At 38.1% G+C, this 27640-nt stretch overlaps 1 protein-coding gene across 5 annotated transcripts in view; it reads right to left on the reverse strand.

Moving 5' to 3' along the window:
* Positions 1 to 27640, reverse strand: part of LOC112572934 (sorting nexin-14-like) — a 33644-nt gene extending 6004 nt beyond the window's left edge. Inside the window, exons 1-23 of one of the 5 annotated variants that reach the window (XM_025252959.1) lie at positions 27554 to 27640; positions 23475 to 23543; positions 21271 to 21319; positions 20801 to 20880; positions 18925 to 19003; positions 18661 to 18704; positions 18150 to 18237; positions 17781 to 17865; positions 12813 to 12972; positions 12486 to 12561; positions 12225 to 12269; positions 11419 to 11499; positions 10894 to 11014; positions 10527 to 10682; positions 10127 to 10184; positions 6823 to 6889; positions 5396 to 5454; positions 4765 to 4797; positions 2431 to 2504; positions 1887 to 1945; positions 1462 to 1657; positions 739 to 766; positions 306 to 355 (exon numbers count right to left, since the gene is read on the reverse strand). In XM_025252959.1, coding sequence (XP_025108744.1) covers positions 306 to 355; positions 739 to 766; positions 1462 to 1657; positions 1887 to 1945; positions 2431 to 2504; positions 4765 to 4797; positions 5396 to 5454; positions 6823 to 6889; positions 10127 to 10184; positions 10527 to 10682; positions 10894 to 11014; positions 11419 to 11499; positions 12225 to 12269; positions 12486 to 12561; positions 12813 to 12972; positions 17781 to 17865; positions 18150 to 18237; positions 18661 to 18704; positions 18925 to 19003; positions 20801 to 20880; positions 21271 to 21319; positions 23475 to 23506 — 1720 coding nt within the window. In that variant the 5' untranslated portion in view covers positions 23507 to 23543; positions 27554 to 27640. Of the gene's footprint in view, positions 1 to 305; positions 356 to 738; positions 767 to 1461; positions 1658 to 1886; positions 1946 to 2430; positions 2505 to 4764; positions 4798 to 5395; positions 5455 to 6822; positions 6890 to 10126; positions 10185 to 10526; positions 10683 to 10893; positions 11015 to 11418; positions 11500 to 12224; positions 12270 to 12485; positions 12562 to 12812; positions 12973 to 17780; positions 17866 to 18149; positions 18238 to 18660; positions 18705 to 18924; positions 19004 to 20800; positions 20881 to 21270; positions 21320 to 23474; positions 23544 to 25521; positions 25740 to 25960; positions 26100 to 27402; positions 27449 to 27553 lie in introns of those variants that run through there. The other 4 variants (XM_025252951.1, XM_025252968.1, XM_025252937.1 and 1 more) reach the window with 4 other exon arrangements.

A 27640-nucleotide genomic window follows, 5' to 3' on the forward strand; every position in this document is an offset into this window, starting at 1 on the left:
CAAATGCCACTATCTCCTGTAATATTTTTGCATACTCAAAACTTTTCAAAAGGTTTTCAAATCTTCATTAAAAGTGCTGCCAATAAAAATTCAGCTAGATGTCAAAGTTATCTTGCATTTACTTCTGTTATTCAAAGGAAGGGGGTAGGAGGGTGGTTTTGTTAGTATTACTAATACAAGCATATAGTTGTCACTTCTAATAACTCAATTGTTGAAGACATCTCAATATTTTTTTTAATACAAATAAAAAACATAATAATTTTTCTTACAAAAACAGTTCTATTTAAAAGTCAAAATTTTCTCACCATGAAATTCGGTAAGTTTTTGTTCCAAAACATAAAACTCATGATACCTCCTGCACAAACACATCACACCTTGTAAAATTTATTGTTAATTTCCCTCAGTCTACATGCTTTTCCCTAACAACTGCACAGGGAACAGCTACTGAAGTTTATCAGACAATCCCTTCTGAACACCAAGATACCAAATTTACTATATCAAAAGTGTCAATCTATTTTAGGATTTCTCAAGACAACCCTACATGGTAAAGCAAAACACAATTCCAGTGGCCAGGAATGATCTGAACATTAACATCTATTGTAAGGCAAGCTTGACACCAAAAAGTAAAATACAAACAGTTTAAAGCACACAGACTGAAAACTGATAACAATTTCCTCTTTGCTACTCTGCATATAAAACATTACTTCTCTTAATTGGAGTACATTTTTTTCCCTTCACCTTGCAACAGTCCAGCTTGATTTATCACCTGCAGATTACGAAAAATTATCTACTGTAACTTTTCATTTGACGTTACATAGCAAAATATCAAACTTCAAATGTAAGTATCAATACATAGCATGAACGCATGAATATAAAGCAACAACCATGAAAAAAGTAGTTCAACTTATAGTAGTCCAGCTGTCAAAGTTTCAGATTGACATGATGCTACTTTCTGTTATCTTCCATTCAGTAAAACTAGAGATTGGATTTTGAAAGGTCAATTATTTTATCTCAGACCACATTTTTTATTTCTTCTTAAAGTTGTTAGCATGGAAAGATGGTCTTCAGGCTGGCGTAAAAAAAAATTATAATGTAGCAGAACTAACAATTCAGTGGTAAAATGTCGGTCTTCTTCGTATTGTACCAGATGACATGACTATGTGGAGCTACTTCAAATCCAGCTGTCTAAAGGTTTGTTGTTAGGATAAACAATACACTGCTTTGATGTCTGTGCATCACTTTTACTCCTAACTGGTGTTAAATGTCTCAAACAGACAATAAAGTCTGATTTTAAATCTGTTTTAGTCAAACGACCACAGAACAGTAGGACTGAAATCAGTTCAGCCCCTCTAACATCCCCACCTGTCACTATGCTTTCCAAAGAGAAGTTGGTACTCATGGAACAAAATTAGTAGCCTGTACAGCTGCAAGTGTTTTTAAGAAAATTAAGCAAAATCACACCTTCTTGCACATCCACTCTTCGGACATCGATGATAAAAACATAGTACTGCTTGCGGATATTCTCAAGATCAGGCCTAGCTCCTGTTCGAGGAACAGTAACTCGCCATGAACTCAGATCATGCAAGGCATCGTTGTGGGTTCGCTCCTGGTATAGTCCTGATGTGGTCACATCCTCTTCATCCACACGCACCATTGGCTAGAATTCGTAAAGACAGAAATTATTGTATGGATCAATAATGAGGATAAATAAAGGTATGATGAAAGAAAACTGAGATGTGATGAAAACATGGCAAGCATCAGTCAAAACAATGAAATTCTATGGGATAAGGGTTTCCAACTGAGCTATAGAAGCTAGCAACACTATTAGCTGTTTAATCACTAGTTTATTATTGTTACAGCAAGAAATGCCTCCACATTGTCCTTACTGTGGAAAATGCTGAAAGTCCTTCAGGTTCATCACTGTGATCAACACTGCTCCTGTCCTCTGAAAATACAAACCATGTACAGAAGACAAGTCAAGTTATACTTTCTGCCACTCCATATGACCAGACAAAACTGACTATTATTTCTCACTAGCCATGAGACTTTGGATCAAGAACAAAGAATAAGAAATGCAGTACAAATCTAGCTTAGTAAATGCACGAATATAATTTTTTTTTCTAAAAAAATCATTTTAAATCTATCAAATTTCAAAACAACACTTTGGAATGTGCATAGGAAATACAGAAGGCTTAAGGCTATGACTTCAAATCCTTCAAATTAAAACAAATTATGCATCAGATGATCAGTGAATAGTATGGGTACTTAAAACTCTGGTATCACAGACCAAATGAAAATGTACAGTCCACTAAAATAGGTGATCAAGATTACATGTTACTACAAGGGTTATATAACACAAGATTTATTAAAGAGATTTGCTTTTCAAGTATATCAAGTTTCCATATTGCACTCAGTCACACAGTATAGTACCTGATGATGAACGGAATACATCTTTGATTTTGGACCCAATGTTGGAAAATCCAAAATCTTTTTTCTTTAAGACCCTGTTAAAATGAAGAAATAAAATTAATCATATTACTAACATTTTTCCTGATAAGAATACTGCTCTTATCCTGCAAAAATTAATGCACAAACATAGACTTCTTTAGTGAAATATACATGGCATGCATATATCCCAATATCCACCAACCACAACCTCACAAACACATGCACACAAGTACACACTTGTCCCTGAGTACATACAAGCACGCACACAAACACACACACACACTGGCACGCATGTGCGCACGCGCACACACACATGCATACATGCAGCTACAATGAAACATGCTTTCCAGTAAAGTCAAATGCTTTCATTTTCAATGGTTTATCTAACACTACTCCAGCACAACATATACTCACTCTTCTAATAAAGTTATTTATAAATGATCACAAATGCTGCAGCACAACATTCATGCAAGCTGTAATAAAGGTATTTTGAACAGAGAATTTCTTAATTATGCCTGCATTCAGATCTGTAATAAAGTTATTTTGTGCAAAAATCTGGTTCCCATTCAACATTTCCTTCACCACTAACAGTAACAGTTTAAAACCTTTTCCGTATACCATAACTGCACTGAACAAATTCACTATCCAGAATGCCTTTCGATGTAAATTTATTGTACAAGATCTTTAGCCTAGAACCATATGTGCAAGCTTTATTATCAGTTTCTTAATGAATTAATTTACCATCAGTTTATTATGTACCATTTATTTACATTTCACTATGCTGACATTTAGATGTATCCATGTAAAATGTAAAGGGAAGTCATACAGCTGATTCTGATCTCATAAATAATTTGCTTCTGAGTTGGACAAACCAGCTAAACATCCAAGAGGTGGACAGGAAAATGCATTAACAACACAAAACCTTTCATGTTAGCCCCAAACTACAAGTAACGAGAACTGCAAAACAACAGTGTTGGTAAACAAATACTTTAGTCTATCTGCTCCTCCTCCTAATCTTCCGTTATATTCAAACTGTTTCACCAATGTTGCCATCACCCCTTAGCATTCAAATGTTAACAATCAAGTGCAAAAGACTATCATTTTAGAAGCTGACAACTTTAACTAAAAAGCAGGAATGGATATTTAAATAAATGTGACAATCTGATGAGAAGTATCCACATATAAGGCACTATAGCCACTATGTTAACACAAAAGAGAACAGTCAGCAGGATGAATAAAAAGGTTACAAAAAAAAGAAGAAAAAAAAAAGCAAGACATCACAGAGAAAAACAATCAAGACTGGACAAGCTTTTTTAATAAAGCATATGATCAAGTGTTGTTAAAATTTAGAAATGAAGAGATAAATTTTCTGTTTAAAGGGTATTCTTATAAAAACATGTTGCTATAAATTCTATTATCAGAAAGTATTAAGCATTAAAAGGTAATTAGTTTTTAGTTATACAAATAATTATTAAAATATAATATGCTTATTTATAATTCGATCACACTCTTTGCAAGAAGCAGCATACAAATGAAAATGCTTTTGTTCCAACGAAATATTGTCCCTATACTCACTAATCATTTTAACGTTTAGCATCCTGAAAAATATATACTAACCTGCCCTCTCTTTTCCCATTTCTCCTTTTATATCAATTAATCTGTCCTACCTAACATCTCTTTGTCGATCATTTTTTTAAGGTAACACCTCATCATGACTGTTATCTCTGTATCTTTAACTGTCTTTTGTACCTCATCCTCATTGTTGCCCATGTTCTTGTTCATTCTACTATGCATGTAGTATGCATTAACCTAGTTTTTGTATCAACTGCTTGGTGTATGTTCTTGTATGGGCATGATTTTTGTGTGCTTATTAATGCATTTGTAGCCCACCATCTATTAATTTCCATATGTTTCATAACAACTAAATATAAACAATAAAAACAAAAGGTCGAAAGAAATACTCAATTGAAATATTTAGTAAAGGGTAGTTACAATTTTGGATTTTATGTTCCACTAATTGTTCAAAAATGTATTAAATTAAATATGTAAATGAAACAAATGAGATTTACCAGTAGATATGGTGACATTTTAGTTATGAAATTAAATAACATATTCTGTCTGGCTTCTTAAAAAACTGATCCTCATTAATAAACATAACAAAGATTAGTAATAAACAACTTTAAAATGAAACATGAACAAATTTTATAATAACAATAAAAAGTCTACGACTGCTGAGATGTCCATCACAGAAGCAAGAGGATAACTACAGATTTCTACACATATAACAATCAACCACACCTATTCATTTTGATTTACCTAGAATTATTGTTCTTGGGAGCTTGTAGATTACTGTACAGAATGAAAGAGTAGTAACTGCCATCAATATAAAAAATAAATTAAAAAAAATCACAAGCTTCACCAAATTAAGCCTAACATCTGCATATATAGTTCTTAAAAACTTCTCCAGATGATAATAATGACCTAAGTATTCTCCGGCCAACTTAACATCTATGACAAGTGAGCAAGTGTTAATGTAAGCATCAAAAACACCAATAACTAATAACTATAATGTCCTGAGTGTTATGAAACCCATTATCACTTGAAGATAAATTTCTCACCAATGTGTGTACATTTGTGCTTGCGTGTGTGTGTGTGTGTGCGTGCAAACATGCGAACATGCCTGCATGCACATTCATGCATATCAGTGGGTGCATATCCACTTGTATGTACTAATGTCTATGCAATCATGAATATGAGTTTGATGAAAACATATATCTTAACTGGCTCACAACTCCTTTTTGCATGAAATACCTCGATCAAAGCAGTCTTGGTCCTTCATGCTTCAAAATAAAAAGAAACTGAAGAAACACATGTTTTATAAGTGTATGCAATATACACTTCAATATGATCTGAGGAGGGGGTTGGGAATGAGAAATAGCTTACTAACTTTGAATGCTGTCGAGATGTGCTTGAGTTTGGTCTTTCCCCACTGATCATATTATAATACTGCAACAATAAATAATGAAACACTTAAAATACCATTGAAACAGGAGTAACTTAACAACTTCACAAGGACAGAATCAGCAAACATGTCTACAAAGACTTTAGAATACTTCATACCCTGCAATGTAATCTTCCAAATATAAATATAATGTTAAGTTTATCAATATCAGTCATACCTTGGTATATACATCTTAAGTTAAAAAAAACAGTTAATGCTTGCTACTTCATCATTAGTTTTACATAAGGTCATGATAATGATGATGATGTTCTAAGGTGCTTTGTAATTCACCAAAAACAAAATCACTTTTCATTCCCACACTTGCATGCACACACGAAGAAATGTGAAAATACACAATACAACACATAACACAAAGACACAATAAAAGAAGTAGGAGATGACTGTCAAGTAAAGATATTTGATCAGCTTGGCTTCACTTGTTCTACTTTACAGAAAGTAAAATTTGAGTCTTTTAAAAAGTCAGCCTTGCTAAATTTGTCAACAGGAGTTACATTTTAAATTAGTTGTTCACTTAGTTCATCTACTTAGCAGCTGTGCCCAAATGGGGGCTATCATCAATGGTGACAGACAGCTGCATCTGGCTTGTAGTATGCACCTGTATCAATCACTTTCTGTAACCTTGAACACCAGGACATATTTGCTAGGCTTAGGTTGAAACATTAGGACACCAGGAAACACTTGTACAGTTGTTAAGTCATAGATGTTTTAACATTTCTACATATTTATTAACCTTTTATGTGTTTAAATAGCTGATGTTTTCATCCTTTGTACAGAGCATTAAAATTATGAAATATAAAACCACTCTCAAAATGTCCAGCTTTATGAAACATGAAATGTAAACAAGGCATTTATCAATGTTGATGGCTTTCTTTAGTTTTTATATATTTTTATACATTTCATGAACATTGTTTTGTGCCCGTCCATACGGTTACTAGTTGATTTCCAACAAGTTAGCTTATTTCAGCTCAAAAATTAGTTCTAATAATATTTATTTAAAATATGTTTAACACACAAAATCAATAACTAAACTTTTATTCTATAAGTCTTCTTGAAGAATGCAGCAAAAAATCATCCTTGTGAAATGCTTTAAAATAATGACCAAAAAGAACCCCAATAAAGTAATTATGCAAATCAATGAAGTACAAAGCTGTAAAGATGAAATCCCCCAGAAAGAGGGTTGGGCTCTATTTTCTTCATGATGTGCTATAGACATGATCAACCACTTGCACCCACTTGGGTAATCATTTTTTCTTTTAACATTAAGATGGGTATGAATGTTATGATACAAACTGATTTTTATAACATTTAAAGACTTGCAGGATGTTTGCATTGCTAGCACCTATGCTACTCACATCATCGCTCTGGTGAAACAAAGACAGAAATGTGTGTTCCAGCAGGTCATAGGCATGTTCATAAGCCCTGGAATTATGAAAATAACTGAACAATTACTAAGATTATAATGAATCGTCTTCTCTAAATTGTTATAACAAAGAATCTAACAAGAGTTATACTTTATGACAACAGTCTTTGGGTGTGCTGTAAATACAAATCATTCAACATCTTAAGTTTTAAAAACACAAACATAAGGAGCCATAGCCTGGTGATTCACGCAAATGACTTCAGAGTAGACGTTTCAGAAGTTGATGTTATTACGACGTTCTGTGTTTTATGAACATGTGACACTGGTAAACGGGTCATGTGGGTGGAAGGTTACATGCTCAACTCTGCACCCTGGTCTGGCCACCCACGTTAAACATAAAACATAGTGAGAATAAAATGATTACATCAGTTATACTTGAAGTAACATCACAGCTCATAAACCTCCTTTCCAGTTCCAAAAGACTTACATGGCATTGTGAATCAAGGTATTAAAAATTTTTCATTAATGAATATCCAGATTAAATACACACATACACTCCTCTAAAGGAGTCCCAGTACCAGCCATTATTTTCCCTACCTTCTGTTACAGTAGCCCCCCCAACCCTAAATCACACACACAACATCCACTTAACTCTGGTGGTTGTTATGTTGCCCTCATGCTGCAAGTTCACTCCTATTTTCCAGTCTCTACCATGATGCAGGTCTTACAGTTGTTGCATTCTTCCCTAGCGCTTTGTGTCACAGTGCTTCAAAGCCCTCCAATATGAACAGCAGTTTACATAAACAGTAAAAGAACAGTGGCAAACTCTCCAAAGGTAATGCCTTGTCTGGCTATACATCATCACCTTCTCCATCAATTGTTAAGAAGCAACCACTGCTTCACTTGTGAAATGGATATGAATGCACCATCCATTTCCAGGGGCATTTCATGGTTTCTTCTGCGATTGCTTGCTCATTCAATTTAGCTGTTATTGTAGCACTTAGTAGTATGTGCTGTCACATAGGGTTACATGAGTCTAACAGCTTGCACAGCGAGGGAGGCTAAGCCCACCTGTTGAATGAGTAATTGGGGTTCTTTTTTTTAGATAGTGGAACAAGAAAGGGGGAACACAATTGAAATTAACTGTCGCTGGTCAGCACTTCACTTCCCAGAGAGACACGGCAAGTGCCGAGACACTATGTGTGGGGAAGGGAATGCTGCATCTTCCTAGAAAGGTGTGGTATTTATATTTTTGTGCATCTCGGGATTTTTTTAGTATGCTGACTTTTTCATGCATTTTTATGAATAGATATGTATGAGTTGGCTATCTAGTAAAGCTACCCAAAAAAGGCGACCTGACACAATGCAGCAATAGGTGCGGAATTATGCTACTGTCCATTCCCAGCAAGATGCTCATCAGAATCATCCTGGAAAGACTGAAGAATGCCCTAGACAAGAGACTGAGGCAAGAACAAGCAGGCTTTCGACAGGGTAAATCATGCATAGACCATATCGCTACACTGCGAAATTATTATTGAACAGTTCATCAAATGGCAGTCGCCACTCTACATGGCATTTGTGGATTTTGAGAAGGCTTTTGACTATGTAGACAGGGAAATCATATGGAAGTTGATGCAGCACTATGGATTTCCACCAAAGTTCATTGCCATCATCCAGCAGCTGTATGAGGACTTGACATGGCAGGTGATCCACAACGGGAAGCTGACTTTCCCCTTCACAGTGAGGACTGGAGTGAGGCAATGTTGTATGCTCTTGCCAACAATCTTCCTGATCGTCATAGACAGGATCATGAGAAGAACAACCTCTACCAGCAACATGGGCATTCAGTGGACCTTTGGCAGGCAACTTGAGGATCTCGACTTTGTGGATGACATCAGTCTGTTGTCCCACAAGCAGCAACAAACATAGACAAAATTCACTCGACTCTCAGAAGAAGCAACAAAGTCTGACCACTTCACCTACCTTGGCAGCATAGTCACCCAAGATGGAAGTGCAGATGAAGATGTAAGAAGCTGAATAAATAAAGCCAGGCTTGCATTCCACACCCTGTAACTCCAAGGCATTATCTCTAAACACCAAGATCTGCATCTTCAACGCAAATGTAAAGTCAGTCCTTCTATATGGATCTGAGACATGGCGTGTGACAAACACCATCGCTAACAAGATTCAGACATTCGTCAAAAGATGTCTGCGCCACATCCTCAACATCAGATGGCCCGAGATCTCCAGAACAGACCTGTGGGAGAGAACTAACCAAAAACCTCCTAGCCAAGACATCAAGAAGCAGAAGTGGGGCTGGATTGTTCACACCTTGCAAAAGACGGCCGACAATTTAACAAGACAAGCTCTGGGCTGGAACCCACAGGAAAGGCGCAGGGTTGGGAGACCCAGACATGGAGGAGATCGGTCCACAGTGAAGTGGAGGCAGCTTGCATGACATGGTCCCAACTGGGGAGGGATTCCTAGAATCAGATTCCCAGAATCAGATACGATGGCATGGTCTAGTTGCGGCCCTATGCTCCACTGGGGGTCATTAGGAACAAGAAGAAGAATGTTAAGAGTAATTTTGTTGTCACTTTTAACTGCTATAGGCACATTTTTAATTGGTATCCTGTAATACCTGGCCCAGGAAAGTTAAGGTTGCTCGTCCCCATGAGGGGAGTGCCAGTTTGAGCAACGTCTGACCCCAAGAGGCAGCCTCTGATTTATAAGGTTAGGTCACTCCAGTTGTCCACACTCACAATCATCACTACCTCACCTATGAAGGGTGGTTGGGCTGGCTGATTTATGCAACCATAGGAACTAACTTTCAAGTACCCTTTGGCCAGCTGACCACAGTGGCAAGATACCCTCAGGTGCTTCTGATCATGCTTCATATTTATGACTAGGTGACATGGTGCCAGCCTGACAGTGTCATCAAACACAGTTCTGCCTGAATGCTTTCTAACCTGCTACGGCTAGCTACCCTGCATAACATTCTCAGATAGCTCTCCTGAGTGACTCATCTGTTTACATGTCTGATCCTAGATGTTAATGCAAGGTCAGTTAGCCCATATCCAAATTTTGGGTGATTTCCATCACCCACCTACGTATCCAACACTTGACAGACGTGCTATCAAAACTCCATGTGCATATACCAAATGCATGGGCATCTGATCTATCTAAAAGACTTCGGAAATACTATCCCTACAGGTTAAAAATGAGAACTCAAAGAGAAAAAAGAAGACTATCATGTGTGCACATGTACATTTTTCTCTTACTTGTAATTAACTCACTTAAACAATGGAGTGGAAGTACGAAGTCGAATGACCTGGTCTGGAGGACCTTCCACAACTGTCAAAGAAAATAATTTTCAATTCTTGTGAGGGATATAACTGTTATACCATTAAAATTATGTGTTCAAGGAAATAATATATATCCTAGTCTTTTTTTAATTGTGTGGCTATTTCATTTCAAAATGTCATGTCACACATTTAAATATGTAAGATTTGAAAACAAAAGTTTTGAATGCACCAGTTTTCTTAAATTTTAATATATATTCTTATCATACTGATTTTCAAAGTAGTGTAAGTGCTGATCAACAACAACAAAAAAACTTGCCATACAAGAAATGATAAATCAAGAAGTTTTAAAACATTATATATCTATATATATAGCTACTATGAAATTATTTACCTTCTCTGAGTTCAGCCACAACATCTTCATCAAACTTGATTTTATCAAGTGCATCTGGTGAAACATATGTACGGTACAAATCTTTGGCCATGTTATGCAAGTAAACAAACTCACTTTGAGAAACATCAGGACTTAATATCTGTTTGTTGAAGTCCTCTGGAAAAGAAAAATGGTAAATTATTAATTACAAATATGTACTCAAATTAAGTACATTCCAACAAAAATTAAGAACAGATTTATTCTAAACTTACCTTAGTCACAGCAATAAATATCTGATAGAATGAACTTTTTTTTTTTTTGTGTGGGTAAAAGAGAAATTAGAGAGGTGATTAGAAAGAAAAATGACTGTTAAAGATAGTTTACTCACCACATGACAAACAGAACTGGAGAACATTAACAGCAGCCTCACTTTTGAGAAACTGCATAAATGGATACAGATGTCTCACTGCACCTGTGTTCATAACTTCATTCAGCTCCATCCTAAGACACTAACAAAATATTGAGAGATATTCAGACTTTATATGTTTGGCTTGATTAAAATGAATTTCTGCTACTAAAAATTTATCTGAGAATATTTGTTAGCTAAAAAATTCATAAAGGTTAATTTACAGTTCTTATGGTTTTGATTTGCAGGAAACAATACTTTTCCTACTGACCACAAAATTTAAAATGCCCTGTGTAAATTTATCATGTACACAATGCCTTTGTCATTTTTTTCATCTCAAAACATCACTCAAACCACTCCTTTGTTCTTCCAATTTTGCTTTAGTATCTTGTATCCTTGACATAAGATAGGCTTAACATACTCATTATTCATGTGCATGCACACACAGACGCATAAACACACGTGAAGAAAATGGTAATAGACTAGGAAATAAGAACAAATACTCACAGACTGATTTGTAGCCTGGGGTATTGCAAAGTGGGCAAGAAACTGGACCCTTGGTGATGGTGGTTCTTTTGGAGGTGGAGGCTGGGTGAAAAAAGGCAAACTTATTAATGCAGATATTAATGTGAGGGAATGAGAATATATTTTGTCAGTATTCTTAAGCCATCTGTGCAAAATTATCACTCCTACTAATCCTGAGAATAATTATTTTAGTGATACTAACATTTTTGCACTCTCTATAAAATTATGGCACCTCTACCTAAATGAGCACTCATTAAAAATAAAAGTTTCTTGTAAAATTAATTCTGATATTGTGACCTTCAATCAGTTGAAAATAAAAGATATCTGAATAAAGTCTAAACTCTGAATATAGCTCATTTCAAGATCTGTCTCATGTGATGACAATAATACAAGTTGTTACTTAGCAAAAATTTTTAAAAAGTAAAAAGTAGTTTATTCATGCACAAAACTGTTCAATTTTTAACCAAAGGAATGTGTCACTCTCTGCACAGTAAACAAGTCTATCCCACATAATCTGGCCTCCTTTTCTAAAAAAAGAATATCTTACAAATATGCATTTACTTCCTCAACAGATAAAACAAATGGACAAAGCACAGTGTAGAGCTGTCAGACCAAGACTGATGTCAGCAGTATGATATCTTATTTGGAAGAAAAAAAAGCTGCAATTTCTCTATGCATAATATTAATTTTTAACCAAACTCTCCATGCAATAATCAAATCTCTTCCATATAAACTAGAAGATATTTTGCCAGTAATCTTGATCAGAATAGCTTGTATTAGCAACTTACAGGAGTGTCATCTAAAAATATCAGCAACAAATTGTTCAGCATGTCCTGCAAAATATAAAACAATCCCATTAGATTTCCACATCTTTTATTCTCTTGTTAGGAAACTTCAGACAATGTTACTTGACAGCAATATAATAATTACAATATGTTTATTTTTATAATTATATAATTATAATAAGTGATTACTATTTTTCCCTTTTTCTGTTTGTTTGCTTTTGTGTGGTGCAAAAGTATTAAGAAGTGAAGATGTTTCATGCTCACAGAGTTGGCAATGGCATCCATAGCAGGTAGTAATGCAGACCCTGCAATAATCTCACGCAATACAGCACAAGTACATCTGCGAAAAAGAACAAGCAATTTTCACAGAAAATAAAAAATATTCTGTTTAAAAACTTTAAAATGCTAGTTCTGCCCTATAAGGTTGACTAGAACATGTATGACCATGCATGAAAATAATTTGCTCTTATCTTAATAAACAAAATGGCATTTTGATTACAAGCTGAAAGTTGTAGATTTTGAAAGTTTATTAATACTTTCAGCTAATGAAAGTTTCATGCCTACGTAATTGCTTGATCAATGAAACATTACTTGGAGTTGAGAGCCTGGCGGTGTAAGATGTAAGGGAAAAGACTTTCTGTGAGTCGTCGGAGATATTCCAGCTCAGCTTTGCGGCTCCACATGGCACAGTGTACATGCGAGCCCATGTAGTCAAGAGCAGCCTGCTGCAGATCACTATCCTGTGGTACAGCTTTAAGCAGAATGATAGATGAGGAAGGAATAGGGAAACAAGCTTCCCCTTCAGCAACTGAAAACCACTAATTTTATTACTTGGCTTTTACTATCTACACTTAATAACAGTGAATATCATTTGTATCTTCAGATTACATAAAATTTCATAACCATTCTTGATTGCACATCTAAGTTTCACCACTAATTTTGATTTCACTGACTAGGAAGATGGAAGACTATGTCAAAAACATAAATGCCATCTGTAATCTCTGTGTATCTGTAAATGTCAAAATAAAGGACAGTAAACAGGTAACTAACGTTTTGTGTTAACCATACAAATGAGTCTTCCTTGTCAAATGCCTAGTATGATTTATGTTGGTCAGGTCAGGTCAGTCCCATGCCCGGTCCGGGCGTAGGGGGGACCGTCCGGCAGCAGCAACAGACAGAATTTTCCACCCGGTCCTGTCTTGAGCAGATGCGAGCAGGTCTGGCATCTCGCGTTCGGTCCATTCTTTAATGTTGGTGACCCAGCTTTTCCTCGGACGACCACGACGACGGCTCCTTCGAGGTTCCTTGTAGGATCGTCTTGGACAGGGTGTTGTGGCGGGTGACGTGTCCGAACCAGGCGAGCTTGCGCGCTTCACTGTTGCCAGAAGGGGCTCATGTGGGCCCACGAGGGAGGTTACGGTGCTCCGTACGTATGCGTTGTCTTGTGTTCGCGGTACGAGATGCGGAGCAGCTTTCTCAAGCACTTGTTCTCAAAGGCCTGGAGCTTCTTTTCCGTTGCGGCAAGCAGCGTCAAGTCTCGCAGCCGTAGAGTAGGATTGACACTACGAGGGACTTGTACAGCCTGTGCTTGTACTGAAGCTGATTGAGTTGCTTCGCCAGATCCTATCCAGTCTGGACATTGCGGATGTTGCCATACCAATCCTGATACGGATCTCTGCTGTACAGCAACCATCTCTAGTCAGGGTGGCACCCAAATACTTGAAGCTGTTGACCTCCTCCAGTTTCTGGCCGTTCATGACGATGTTGCTGCTGCTGTCGGTGGTGGAAATAATCATTACTTTGCTTTTTTCTGAGCTTATTTCCATGCCATAGGCCCCCGCTCGCCTGGAGAGTCTGTCCGTCAAATCCTGAAGTTCGTTGTTACTGCTGCCATGAGGTCAATGTCATCTGCAAAGCGGAGGTTGCACAGGGGTCTGCCACCAATGGAGATTGAGGTAAGGTGGTTGTGGAGGTGTCTTGCATGATTTTTTCAAGGAAGATGTTAAAAAGGATGGGAGAGAGTAGGCACCCTTGACGGACCCCGATCGTCATCGCGAAGAACTCGCCTAGTTGGTTGTTGAGTAGTACCGCGCTGGAGGCGTTCTTTGTAGAGTGCTGCTACCATCTGGATCAGTCCCTCCTCTATGTTGAATGATTCTCATGACCTGCCAGAGTCCATCGTGCCAGACACGATCAAAAGCTTTTTTGAAATCGATGAAGTTATGGTATAGTTGACGTTGATGCTCCAGGTGTTTTTTCTATCATAACACGGCAGTTAAAAGATCTGTTCTACCGTGCTTCTTCCAGCCCTGAAGCCAGCTGTTCTTCTGCCAGCAGTTCCTCTGCAATAGGTTTTAAGCGGTTTGAGGATGATTCTGAGCATTACTTTGCTTGGGTGACTTATCAGACTGATGGTTCTGTAGTTCTGGCACTGCCTCAGGTTCCCTTTCTTAGGGAGTGGGATGATGATAGACTGAGCCCATTCTTTTGGCCATTTCTTTTCTTCCCATATCTTTTGACACAGTGTGGTGAAGGCCTTGGTTGTTGCGTTCCTCCATGCTTCAGCAGCTCAGCAGGTACGTTGTCCACACCAGGCGACTTTCCTCCCTTCAGACTGTGCATAGCTTCTCTCACCTCATCAGTGAGGACTGGCAGGTCTTCAGCCTCTCTTGTCCCAGTCTGGTGATGCTGGAGAATGCTGGTGTCTGGCTCGATCTTGTAGTTGTACAGTCTTGGCAATATTCAGTCCAACGACGTAGTACAGCAGCGTTTTCCGTAAGGAGCTGTCCGGCGCTGTCTTCGATGACTGTGGCTGGTCGCTGCTGAGTCTTGGTGAGGGCCTTCAGTGTTTCATATGCCTTCTTGCTGTCTCCGCTTGCCATGCCTATTTCCACGCTGCAACACTGGTCTTCGATCCAATCTTCTTTTGCCTCCTTCATCCTTGTTCTGATCTGCTGGTTGACAAGTCTGTACTTGTCTGCTGACGTCGGGTCTCGACCTCTCCCTCTCTTCAAGGCTCTCCTTTCGTCGCAAAGATCAAGGATGTCGTCTGTCACCAGGGTTGTTTGCGCTTCCTCTGCTTCCCCAGCACTTCGTCTGCAGTAGAGAGTAGCACCTCTTTGATACTTCCAGCAAGGGCGTCTATGTCGCAGTCTTATAGTAGCCAGGGCTGCAAATTTGCCCCCACCTGGCCTGGAAGATCCTCTCTGTGTCCGGATTTTGAGCTTCTCAATGTTGAATCGGATGCGAGGGCTCTTATTGTTGTCACGTCTCAACTTCAGTTTCAACTTGAGGCTAGTGAGGACGAGGTTGGTCGCTGCCTATGTCAGCGCCAGGAAAGGACCTCGTTTGTGCTTTGTTGATGCTTGATTTGAAACGCTGAGGCAGCAAGATGAAGTCAATCTGGTTATGGACCAGACCTCCCGACGAATGCCACGTTACAGTTCTTGACTTCTTGTGCGGGTGGAGGGTATTGGCAATGGTGAGACGGTGACTCTGAGCGAATTCTAGTAGCCGTAGGCCTCTTGCGTTGGTGTTGCCTAGGCAAACTTGCCGACTGTTCTGCCCATTGTTGGTAAGCGTCGGGCCGATCGTAGCATTCCAGTCGCCAAGGACAAGCAAGATGTCTTTCTTCGGAGTTTTCTTGATGATGTTGTCCAGCTCCTCGTAGAATTCCTCAACCTCTTCATCTTCGTGTTCTGATGTTGGGGCGTACACTTGTATAATGGTGATGTTGTGCGGTCGAGCAGAGATTCGGATGGAGATAAGTCTGCTAGAGACTGGAGTGCAGCTGATGACAGTTTCCAGCCACCTCCTTCCTGACAATGAAAGCGACACCACGTTCATGCTTGATTTCGTCTCCGCTGAACCAGAGCTTGTGGCCTTCATCTGTAGTTGACTCCCCGAAACCAGTCCATCGGACTTCTGCAGTCCACTATGTCCCAGCGGTAACGCTGTACTCGTGTGTGAGTTCTTTCACTTTGCCGCATTGAAAGAGTTGTGCGAACATTCCATGTTCGATAGTAGTCCCTTGTGTAGGCAGCTTGATTGTAGACTTGGGTGTAGACTTGGTTCCAGTATCACACTTGTCGCCCCCTCCCTGGAGACCACAGAGGGGTGCGCGGTCGTTGGTGATCCGGGCCTCGACCGAATCCGGCATGTTGCTTCTATTCTGTTTTGCTACCATAAGTCCTTTCAGTGGGCTTTGGCGAACTTTGGTGGCGCCCATCTCCTCTCCAAGTATTTGTATTGACGTGCATAAGAACACGTCAGCCCTCACAGCGTTTGGCCCGCCAGCAGAAGCGTTACCGGGGTTGTAGCCAGGTTAAGGACCTGGAGCCAGCTGTTGAGAGTTGATTGCCATGTGGAGGACCAGTGTGCTCCCGCCTGTCCCAAGGGACACTGCTGAGCCGGAAAGTCAAAGGTGCTTCCTCTACATAGACACCCCGGACACTCTCATAAAGGAGAGAAAGTGACACATGACAAAATGACGTAAAATAAAGTGACGTCAGAACTAAATGACGGTCCTCCAGCCAAAGGTCAGCGTCTACATGCAATACAAGCACAGTCCGCAGGCCAAAGATCAAACATGTCAGATAAGCTGGAATGCATTCTATAGCAAACATAGCTGCACATATTACATCCAACAGACGACATCAGTCCTATTGAACGACGAATGACCCCAGCACACACAAAAAGTTCACCGATCCAACGGACATGAAGCTCACTGAACCGCGCCGCCGATCGCCAAGGCTGAAGGTGGACAAAGAATTACGACGAATTGCAGTCATCAAAGCAAAGAGGCACTACACTCTACACACACGATGGCAGGCCCATCAAAAATTATACATAAGCACAAGTCCAACACCAGGAGGATGTTAGATAAAACAAAAAAAGACGACAGAGCTCTTCCCCTTCCAGCCAGTTGGCCAGGGGACATCACTCTTCTTTTTATGTTGATTTATGTTGACCCTGAGCTAATTATCTAGTTTCTTCTAAAAGTTAGTCTGTGTGTGTTTGTGTGGTGTGTGCACAGTTACTTCTAGTTAGAACCCAGAGTAACAGAAGAATAAGAATTATTCTAAATGTTGTTATTAAAACTGTCCTTCATTTACGAATAACTTTAATTTTATATAGCATTCTACCCATTCAATACATTACTAGGCCAGTAACACTGAACTAAATACACCAATCAAGAACAATACAAATAAAGATAATAAATAATAATAAATATCTTGCATTATCCAATTGCACTCTTCTGCTCACTCCTTGTTCATTTTTACCTATCCATTTAGTTCATGTTTGCCAAGGTATCATCTTGTTGTGGATCTATGCCCCTCGAGGAGCTACAAGGATTAAAGTATGATCTACTCGTTAACTTTTGTTTTTTATATGGTTGGCTGTCAGTTCATTTGTGTGCAGCACATCCACATAGGAAAATGTGCATTACAAATTCTATATTATTATTAAAAACAGGAAAATCAAAATTCTCTGCTAGTTATGACTTCACAAAATCATGTATCTGTCTTTTTTTTTAAGAATAACATTTAAAATACTTACCATCTCTGCTGGCTTGAATGACTGCATCAATATGATAGATAGCAGCTTTACACAGCTTTTGTGTCACCAGGCTTGGTATATCAATCTATAAACCCAAACAAACCTGTTAAACAATGTGCTTTAAGGAAGCTATCTCAAAATTAACCAATGATACATTAATCAAGAGAATAAACCTGCTCAGCACTTTGTGTCATGACAAAGAAAAATTCAAAAATAGCCACTGCTTTGGAATTTAAATTTTATGCATATATCATTTGATAAAGTTATGGAACCTTAGTGATCATAAACCACACTTTATTATGTTGAACATTAACTATGCTTTTAAGCAATAAAATTAGATATGATTATGCTTGAAAACTGCAAAGCAACCTTTTTCATGCGGCGTAGAAGTACTGATGCCAGAAATCGCATATTTGTTCTCAGTTCATCCACAAATTCTTCATCCTGGCTCAAGTCTCTAGAATCACAATACAAGACAAAAGAAAACACCTTGTTTTTCTTTCTCTATCTCTCTGCCTGCCTATGTGTGGGTATTTGTGATTATTCAGAAGTGAAATACATTCAAGACTGAAAATCTCTGAAAGTGTAGGAATATTAAGGGTATTAGAAAGATGCAACGAAAAGCCTTTCATGCTTCATGCTTAAGGTAAGTTAGTGTATCTATTTAAAATCTGTACTCACATAGAGAAATAAGAATTAAGTAAAAATCATAATTTTAGGCACAGCTGGCTTATATAAGACAATGTGATAATTTAGGACTCATAGATACAAGCACAGAATGAAGATCCCAACACATTTTATGCTATGTCCCCAGTGAACAAAGATTATTTTAGAAACATCATTACATGCATAGTGCATCTGCTGTTTGTAACATACTTACTTATACCAGATGTAGACAAACTCTTTAAAGATGATGTTAAGAAACTGAAAAATACATAAATTGAGATGTGTCACATTATGTTTGTTACTTTTGCAAATTCTGTTACTTCTTAATGCAAAATGTTCCCACACAAGGAAAATGTGAAATATTATTTATACTGTTTATACTTTACAAAGCTTATTAAAAAAAATTACTGAGAACAGAGAACATCTGTGAACACAAACAATCATAAGAGATTTCACACAATAGTTTGACCTACTGCACCTCTTCCACTGCCTCATCCACACGCTGAGGAACCTCCAAATTGGTCCATGGTTGAAATGCAAGGATGTTCAGCTCTGGTCTAATTATATAAAAATAAACAAAAATTTACTTTAAAAAACACAGAAACCAAAGAAAACATCAATTCAATGGGCAAATAATAATCATCAAAGACCTGGCTAAGAACACAGAAGTGCATAGACAAGAAATTCTTTGTTCAATTCCAGCAGCATGTGTTTCCCAGCACCAAGCTTTCCTACAGCACACAGCAGCAGATGACAAACTTTCAGACTACAGTCTGAAAGATTATGGTCACCTCACTCAAATGGCAGTAACTTTTGAGCTATTTCATCACTTTCAAAAATTCTGTGTTCTTTATTCTGAAAGAATTGTTTTAGCATGCTATTGTAATGATCCCTGATTTCCCTACTGAATAATGTCTTAGATTGGTTAAATTATGTTTGATCTTGCAATATACTTTAAACACAAAACTATATTTTTATTTGGCATGAAAATCAAACCCATTCAGAATTGTTTGCAAGTAAAGATTAAAATGAATTTTTGAAATATAGCACTTTGTTCAAGAGATACCGATATCAAAGAGAGCAACCAAGCAGCCTGGCACTGGTTGCTTGCAGTTTCTGTACTTACTGACAATACAACTAGACAAAAAGTAATCACATTTGTATTGGTAAATTTTTATTTATATTGAAAACACAAACATCTTTTGAGTCACACACAATCCAATGCAAAGCACACTGTTTCAATGCAAAGATCCACAAACACTATATTAACACTAAGACTAGAGACTACAAGAGTTATTCTAGGATTTTAAAAAGAGGAGCCCAGGGGTCTTCTCAAAGGGAAAAGGAGCTCCTTAATTGAAACAAAGGGCCCACTGAAATGAATACATTTTCTCTGCTTTTTCTAATATATATATCTAATACACAACAGAATACAATCTTAATACTTTGTTAATCACAAAAAGCAAAGATTAAATCAAATATACATTTTTTTCCTCTTTTATTGATAGTCATCTGTCTTCATCATTAGTCTAATCACAGTATCCTAAATTTGCAAACCTATTAATCTTTGTATCAGACTTATTGATGCTATTAGCTAATGTTTACACATTTTACATCCATCCCATCAGTGTGGCACAATTTTTTTGCTATATAGTATTTTAATTTTATACAACTTTACAGCATTAAAAAGTGAAAAAGGTAAAGGTTGTCCCCTAACCTTTCAGGTCGATGGGGAGAGAAATGTTAGAGACCTCACTTTTTCCGGGGTCAGCTTTAGGAGAGGGCAGTGCCCATCTCCTCTCCATCACTGCTTTACCTTCCCCAACCCTCTATGAGTCTATGGAGTCATGTACTCATTTATGATAGCTTATTTGTGCAAAAGAAACTTCTTTAAACTTTAAAACTAGGATGTGTCCTATAAAATGATTAACAGTTTACAGACTTGTGGTGAAATTTTTAAGCAAATAAGGGGAAATATGTGGAATTATATTAACTTTAAAACTGGCCTGCTCTGGAAAATGATTGATGGCTGCACATCCGTTCCTGCTATCAACATTTTGTTTTATCTTAGTTTAAAAATGCAATATGGTTGATCATTCTAGAGAAGAAAATTACTCTTAAAAAAATTAAAATTTTCTAAAGAAGGATCAAATACTAAAATGGAAGTGAAGGTATGTGTGTGCATGAATAGATGTGTGTGCATGAATTTCCACACACACTTGTAATAATATTAACATACCATTACTAAATATCAAAGTTTAAAACATTTTTATATAACATATTGGTAAAATGTGTTAAGATATTCATTATGAGAAGAGAAAATTATTCCTGACTAAATATAAAAAGTACAATACCTATGTCTTGGACACTTCTTTTGTCCACAAACTCTGCAAACTGTCTTCATAAGACTTAGCTCATCATCAAGATTTCTTTTCTGCAACAACAGGTGGTAACAATTAATGACTATAAGAATATAGTCATTAATTGTCAGAAGCAATACAACCAAAATCAACCTATGTGAAAATTTTACAGTGCTGGTGCAATATTCGCTCTCTTCTCTTCTCTTTCCTTTTATGCATACATGTACACACACAAACATATGCTGCATTTGTTTGTTTGTTATATCATTCAAAGATTTTGATTTTCTATAAACCAGAAGAACTACTATAGTTTCTGCTTCACCTTCGTTTCTCTTTTTTATATACATAGACTTCAGACTTGATTAACATTGGCGTGCTTTATTTTAAACAATTTACGTTACTTAACAGACACACACACTCACACACAAACATCATCAATTCAAATATTCATGCATAAAATATACCTTTCTGCTTCTTGAATACTTCAGAAGGCTTGGTAAAACTGTGTCATGGCTGAAGTGGCAAATAATAAAACAATTTAATATACTTTAGACGTGCAATAAAACTCAGAGATTTATACTGATTTATTTTTTGAAATGTTCAATTACTTCCTGCATAAGATATAATTTCGACTTGTACCTCTATTAAACTATCTATCTATCTATTCCTCTTCGTGCATCAGGTTGCACATAAGGCCTCAACCAGAGTCCGCCACCGATGTCGATCGGCTGAAACCCGCTCTAGGTGACCCCATGTCCAGCCCTTTCCCTTCATCTCCCTTTCCACTGTTCGCCTCCAAGTTTCCTTTGGGCGGCCTCGTTTTCTTCGGCCGTCTGGAGTCCATCGTAGGGCGACTCTGGAGAGGTCTGCTGTCTGCTGGCGGAACACATGTCCAATCCATCGCCAAAGCCTTCGTTGAACCTGCGTGGTGATGGACTCGGTTTCAGTTCTTCGGTGGAGTTCTTCGTTGGTGATGGTGTTTGGCCAAAAGATGTTAAGTATGCGCCTGAGGCATCTGTTTTGGAAGACGTCAAGCTTGTTACTGATGGTTTTGGTCATCTTCCAAGATTCTGATCCGTAAAGGAGGGTGCTGATCACATTTGACTTGAAGATTCTCAGCTTGATCTTCTGGCTGATGTTTTTTGCCTTCCATGTGCTCCTGAGTGAGGCGAAGGCCTGGCTGGCTTTCGCCAGTCGGGCTCGAATCTCCACCTCCGCATCCCCGGTGTTTGACATTTTGGACCCAAGATATGTGAAACTGTCAACTTCCTCAATCTCTTCTCCATTTAGTTTGATGCTGTCTTGGACTCTGGCGTTCACTCTCATACTTTTCGTTTTCTTTGTGCTGACCTTCAAGCCAAGGTTTCCAGCTGTTTCTGAGAAGGCCTTTGTTTTTTCCTGCATGTCTTGGTGGCGGTGTGACAGCAGGGCAATGTCATCAGCAAAGTCCAAGTCTTCCAGCGCTGTTGTTGCTGTCATAGTCATGGTCCATCTGATCCCTCTCCTCTCACTGTCGGTGGAAGTCTTCATGATCCAGTCCATGGCCAGGATGAAGAGGAACGGCGACAGAATGCAGCCCTGCTTCACCCCGGTACTGACGTTGAAGGGGTCTGTGAGCTCCGTGTCACAGACAACCTGGGATTTGAAATCGCTGTACAGCATTGCAATGACCTGAACAAGATTTGCAGGGACTCCGTAATGCCTCAGGATCTTCCATAAGGACTCGCGGTGGATGCTGTCAAAAGCCTTCTCCAGGTCGATGAAATTGATGTACAGCGGTGTGTTCCATTCGTTGCTCTGCTCCAGAATCTGTCGCAGAATGAAGATGTGTTCGGAGCAGGATCGCCCAGGGCGAAATCCTGCTTGCTGTGGTCGGAGGTCTTTCTCAAGAGTTGCCGTCAGTCTTGACAAAACAATCTTGCTGAAGACCTTGCTGGTGAGGGAAAGAAGTGTTATGCCCTCCAATTATTGCAGTCTCCAAGATCTCCTTTCTTGGGTAACTTGAAGATGAGCCCTGTCTTCCACGCAACAGGGACCTGCCCTGATTCCCAAATTTGCCTGAAGATTTCAGTCAGCTTGGGAGCTGTCACATTTATATCTGCTTTCAACATCTCTGCTGTTATTCCATCTGCCCCTGGTGCTTTGCCGCTCTTCATTGTCTTGACTGCTGCTGTCACTTCTTTCAGGCTTGGTGGGTCTGTGCAGATGTCAAGGTCTATAGCTGCTGGCTGGATGTCTGCAAGCTGAGGGGGATCTGGTCTGTTCAGAACCGACTCAAAATGTTCCCTCCAGCGCTGTAGTTTTCCTGCCTCTCCCTCGATGACATTACCGTTCATGTCTTTCACTGGCACATCACTGTTCTTAAACCCGTTGTTTAGCTGTTTGTTTATCTTGTACAGTGTCTTCAGGTCATTTTTACTTGCAGCATTTTCTGCTTCATCTGCCAGTTTCTCTATATGGTCTCTTTTGTCGGTTCTTGCCATCCTCTTTACCTCTTTGTTTAGTTTTGTATATCTTTGTCTGAGTTGTTCCTTCAGGCGTTCAGAAGAGAGAAAGTCAGCCAAACAAAGAATCAACAGCACCAGATCTGAACCTCTATTAAACAGTGTAGTTTAAAACATGTATACAGGACAAAAAAGTATAACTCTATAAATTTGGCATTTCAAACCTGAAGAAACTGTATGAAACGATGATACCCATCACAAAGCACCAAGCTGCCAGAAGCACATGCAAATGACTGCAACATGCCAAAGACAAACCAAAATAAATCTAATGACAACTGATATAATTTGTAATCCCATTTCTTCTGGTATGCAAAGAATTCATCATCAAGTGTTTATTATAATCCTGTAATATGTGTATCAAGTATATGCATACTTTAATACTAGCGTTGGTAGCACAACTTTTGTAATGTCTAATGCATATTATTTTAAAACTGCACTTGTACAAGTACAGTAATATTCTTACTAACAATAGCTGCTACACTAAACTCTTGCACCTGTAGGCTTCAGAAAGAATGATATATATCACAAAAATATTTTGGTTCAATCTTTCTTGCTGTGTTTTAGATGTTTGTGATATGTTATTTATAGGATACAAACATTTTTGGCAAGCTCAGTGTCAGACATTACAGCCTAAACAAAAGCAAAAACTTATGGCTGCAAATGTATTAAATAAAGGCAGTCAAGAGGCTAGTGTGAATGATGTTTCTTTCTCAAAGAAGTTAACCATACCTCATAAAATTTTACTCATTATAACAAATGAAAATGTTTCAAATATAAGACATTATCACATAATTCTGTTAATGATTTAAATGACATTTTATCACCCTCATTATAAAATTTGAATATACTAATAATAAATGCAAAATTCGTAAAGCACATACTCACACTCCTAAGGAACATGCTCTTTGCACTTAAGAGCAATAACAAAACATGGACACCATATGAGAGACAGGAAAACAAATAACATATAAATTATAAAAGAATAAACAACCATACTAAACGAAGAATAAAATCAAATACAGAAAATACAAAGAGGAACCAAATAACAAGAACAAGAGCTGAGAGTAACATGATGTTGCAAAAGGGTGTGAAAAAGGATTAGCATTATGGGAAAGGGTGGTAGAAGTAATGTTTATGGAAGAGGTGCATTTTCAGTGCACGTTTAAAGGATTCCATAGTGGGTAGGTGGTGGATATGGAAAGGGAGAGAGTTGCATTGTTTTTCTGCACGATAACCAAAACTCCTGTGCCCATATGTTGTTGTTTTGATGACAGGAAAGAGTAAGGAGATGATGTATAACAAAAATAACACTACATAAGAATTTATATCATCATTATAGGGTTTTAGAGGTAAACATTAGGTTTAATCTCCTGAATCACTACTCAGGCTCTGAATTGGTTGTCTCTGAACAGTAAATGGACAGCATGGCTTCTGGGGTTCAAATTAGGTTACCACAAGTGGTATGTGGGGTTAACCTTTTAAACCTAACCAAATAATGTTCATGATTAATACCAAGGATGTTAAACAGAGCATATGCTTAAGTTCTTTTTTACTTCACAATTTAAAAATGGAGCTCTACATTTAAGATAGTTGTGAAACAAAACATTTTTGTGGGGTTTAAATTCTGTTTTGTATCAAAGCAATAAAAAACAAACCCGCATGTAAGATAAAGGCCAGGAACATATAAAGGTAGTCATCAATGTATTTACGTTAATTTTAAATAATAAACCAATTAAAAAAACTATTGTCTTCTTTGTTGCAGTCTAAATTTTTGCTGAAAGTGACGATCATTAATTGTGGCTGCTCACAATTATATCTGTACGGAACAATTACCATCATTCTTCTAGATAAAATCCAAAAACATGTTTCAAGATTATAACCATTAATTTTTCTGGAGAGAGGGAATAATTTTATGGACCATACTTAATTGTATCATTGCATGCACTTTATACTCCGTCGTACTGTCGTTCAACTTTGAAATTAATGCCTACGGACAGCTGGACCATTTGGACACATTATTTTAAGTTAAGATGCTGAATGTCTCAAAACATGAAACAATTATTTAATAAGACAAGAAATGTGCTTAATATTTTTCTGACAAAGAATACAATACAAAGACCAGAATCGATCGGCTATTTGCATTCGCTTTATATATTTTGTACTGCTTATCAGTCCGTGATCAACACATACACTAGAAACTGGGCCACCCACCTATAAAAGATGAGAGTGGCTGAAATCAGTGCTGCTATCCCTGCAGCAAACTTGGTGTGCTGTTGCAGATACATTTTCAATAAATACCAAGGAATCATTATAGCAAAAGATATGGGTCTTGGCAGGTAGAATGCATTTATTAACACTAAGAGCGAAAATGACTGGAAAACGCCTTCATGTTTACAAAGGGAGATCACCGAGTTAAACTTCCGCTTTGTGTCACCATGTACTCGAACTGACCAACGCTCGGCCTCTTGCGAAGTTCTCAGCTGAAAGTCTCGGCGAACAATTGACAGTCAAACTTCCGCTTCAAACAAATCTTGGGTCTCAATAAATTTAGACTTTTGTCTGAACGTCTTATAACCTGAATGAGAGCCGCTCACCACTCGTCTTGCTCTTTCGATATACCTGCCCGCGCAAGCGAAAAAAATTAACTTACACCGAAACATTTGGCACTTGCAAAATGGCATCCTTCCACGCAACAGTATTAACCACTTCGCATACTCTGCTGATATAGCCATTGTCCTCGTTCGCTAAACCGGAGGCTGCTCCTTCTATAGCTTGCTGCAAGGGTTCAGTCTAGGAGTTAATTGAAAGAAAATCATCTGCGAGCCTTCCAGGGGATTCATGGTCGTATCGTTCCAGACATCAGGGCACGCAACACCGCAATGAAGGTGTTCTGGTCCCTTTAGATAGCTGCTCTCATCAACTCGATTCATATCCCCTCCCCATCGATCACTCTGTGTAGATGCTTGTAATTAGTTAAGTTCCTACAGGTTGTCCGAGATAAGGTGTTATGAATTATGGATTAATAGAATATATAGTGTGTTATTAATAATAACTAATACATACATATGTGTGAGTACACGTAGTCTGCATAAATGCTTATATATGTCGAATGTATATACATGTCATTTATCCTTTAACTGAGGCTTGAGTGAATGAAACCTGTACGTGTCGTCACGGTAAGATCTAGAACTTAAGTGGAACACAGAGCACAGTACGTAGATAAGCCTAAAATTCCGATGTTAAATTGACCCATAGACGGTATAAGTATAACGTCTATGGTTGACCGAAAAGAAAGCACTCTATGGAAAAAGCAGGTTTTGTGAATTCCAAGAACAGCTGTAAGTGTGATCGAGTAGATGGAGGCAAGGGGAGATAACAAGCGCGAGACTATAAATAGTAAGAGTTCAATTTTAGTTGAAAAATTTCGGAAAGAACCTTTGTCCTCTTCCCTGAAACAACAAAGAAGAACATATATGTTTCTCGGTGTATGCCAAAAAAAAAAACAACCAAACAACATTTTTTTCTATACAAATTACTTATGTGATATAAGTATAGGTCAGCCGCCATATATTAATTGTTATCAAATGAAAAATAGACGCTGCTTTAAGTACTGTGCTACATGAATACCTACGTCGATTTAAGTACAGATTATCAACGAGAAGCAGCAGACATCAATCATCATCATCATCACTTCGATCAATTGATTTCAGTTCAAATCAATCTCATTCCATCAATCCATTTTTTTGTCACTAGACCCTGATCCCCTTTCCGCCAGAACAGCCTTTCCCCTGCAATGACGTTTAATTTCCATGAGAGAAGACAGACAGCTTGATTGGTGCACAATCCTAGTATATTGAAGTACCACGAACTTGTATTACTGGACTGCTGGCAGACGATTTTTTTCAAGTTAACTACTAAAACTAGGCATGCTACTACAAAGCTTCCGATTTAGTCACATTCTTTATTTCGGCTCGCCGAGACAAACAGTGGAGAATTTCGCAAGAGGCTATATATAAGGGATTATAAGCGTTGGTCTTGGCAGAGAGACAGCAATCCACATATACACATCCATCATGATCCATGTATACTTACCGGTCTATGCGACATCGGCGACTGTATCACTCTTCCAGCAACAAGTTGCCGTATCCTCTTTTCACACCCCATCAGTTATAACCAACAGTTTCTGAAGCATAAAACTCTCCCACAATATAAATCAAACCAAACTTACAAACAAGCCACTCACCATTCGTTCCAATTTTATTTCTGTTCGCTGCAGTACCAAAGACAAGTGTGTCAAAGACTAAACAAAAAGATGTTTTTCTTCTGCCCC

The sequence above is a fragment of the Pomacea canaliculata genome, linkage group LG1 (genome assembly GCF_003073045.1).
Source record: "Pomacea canaliculata isolate SZHN2017 linkage group LG1, ASM307304v1, whole genome shotgun sequence".
In the NCBI taxonomy this organism is placed as follows: Eukaryota; Metazoa; Mollusca; class Gastropoda; order Architaenioglossa; family Ampullariidae; genus Pomacea; species Pomacea canaliculata.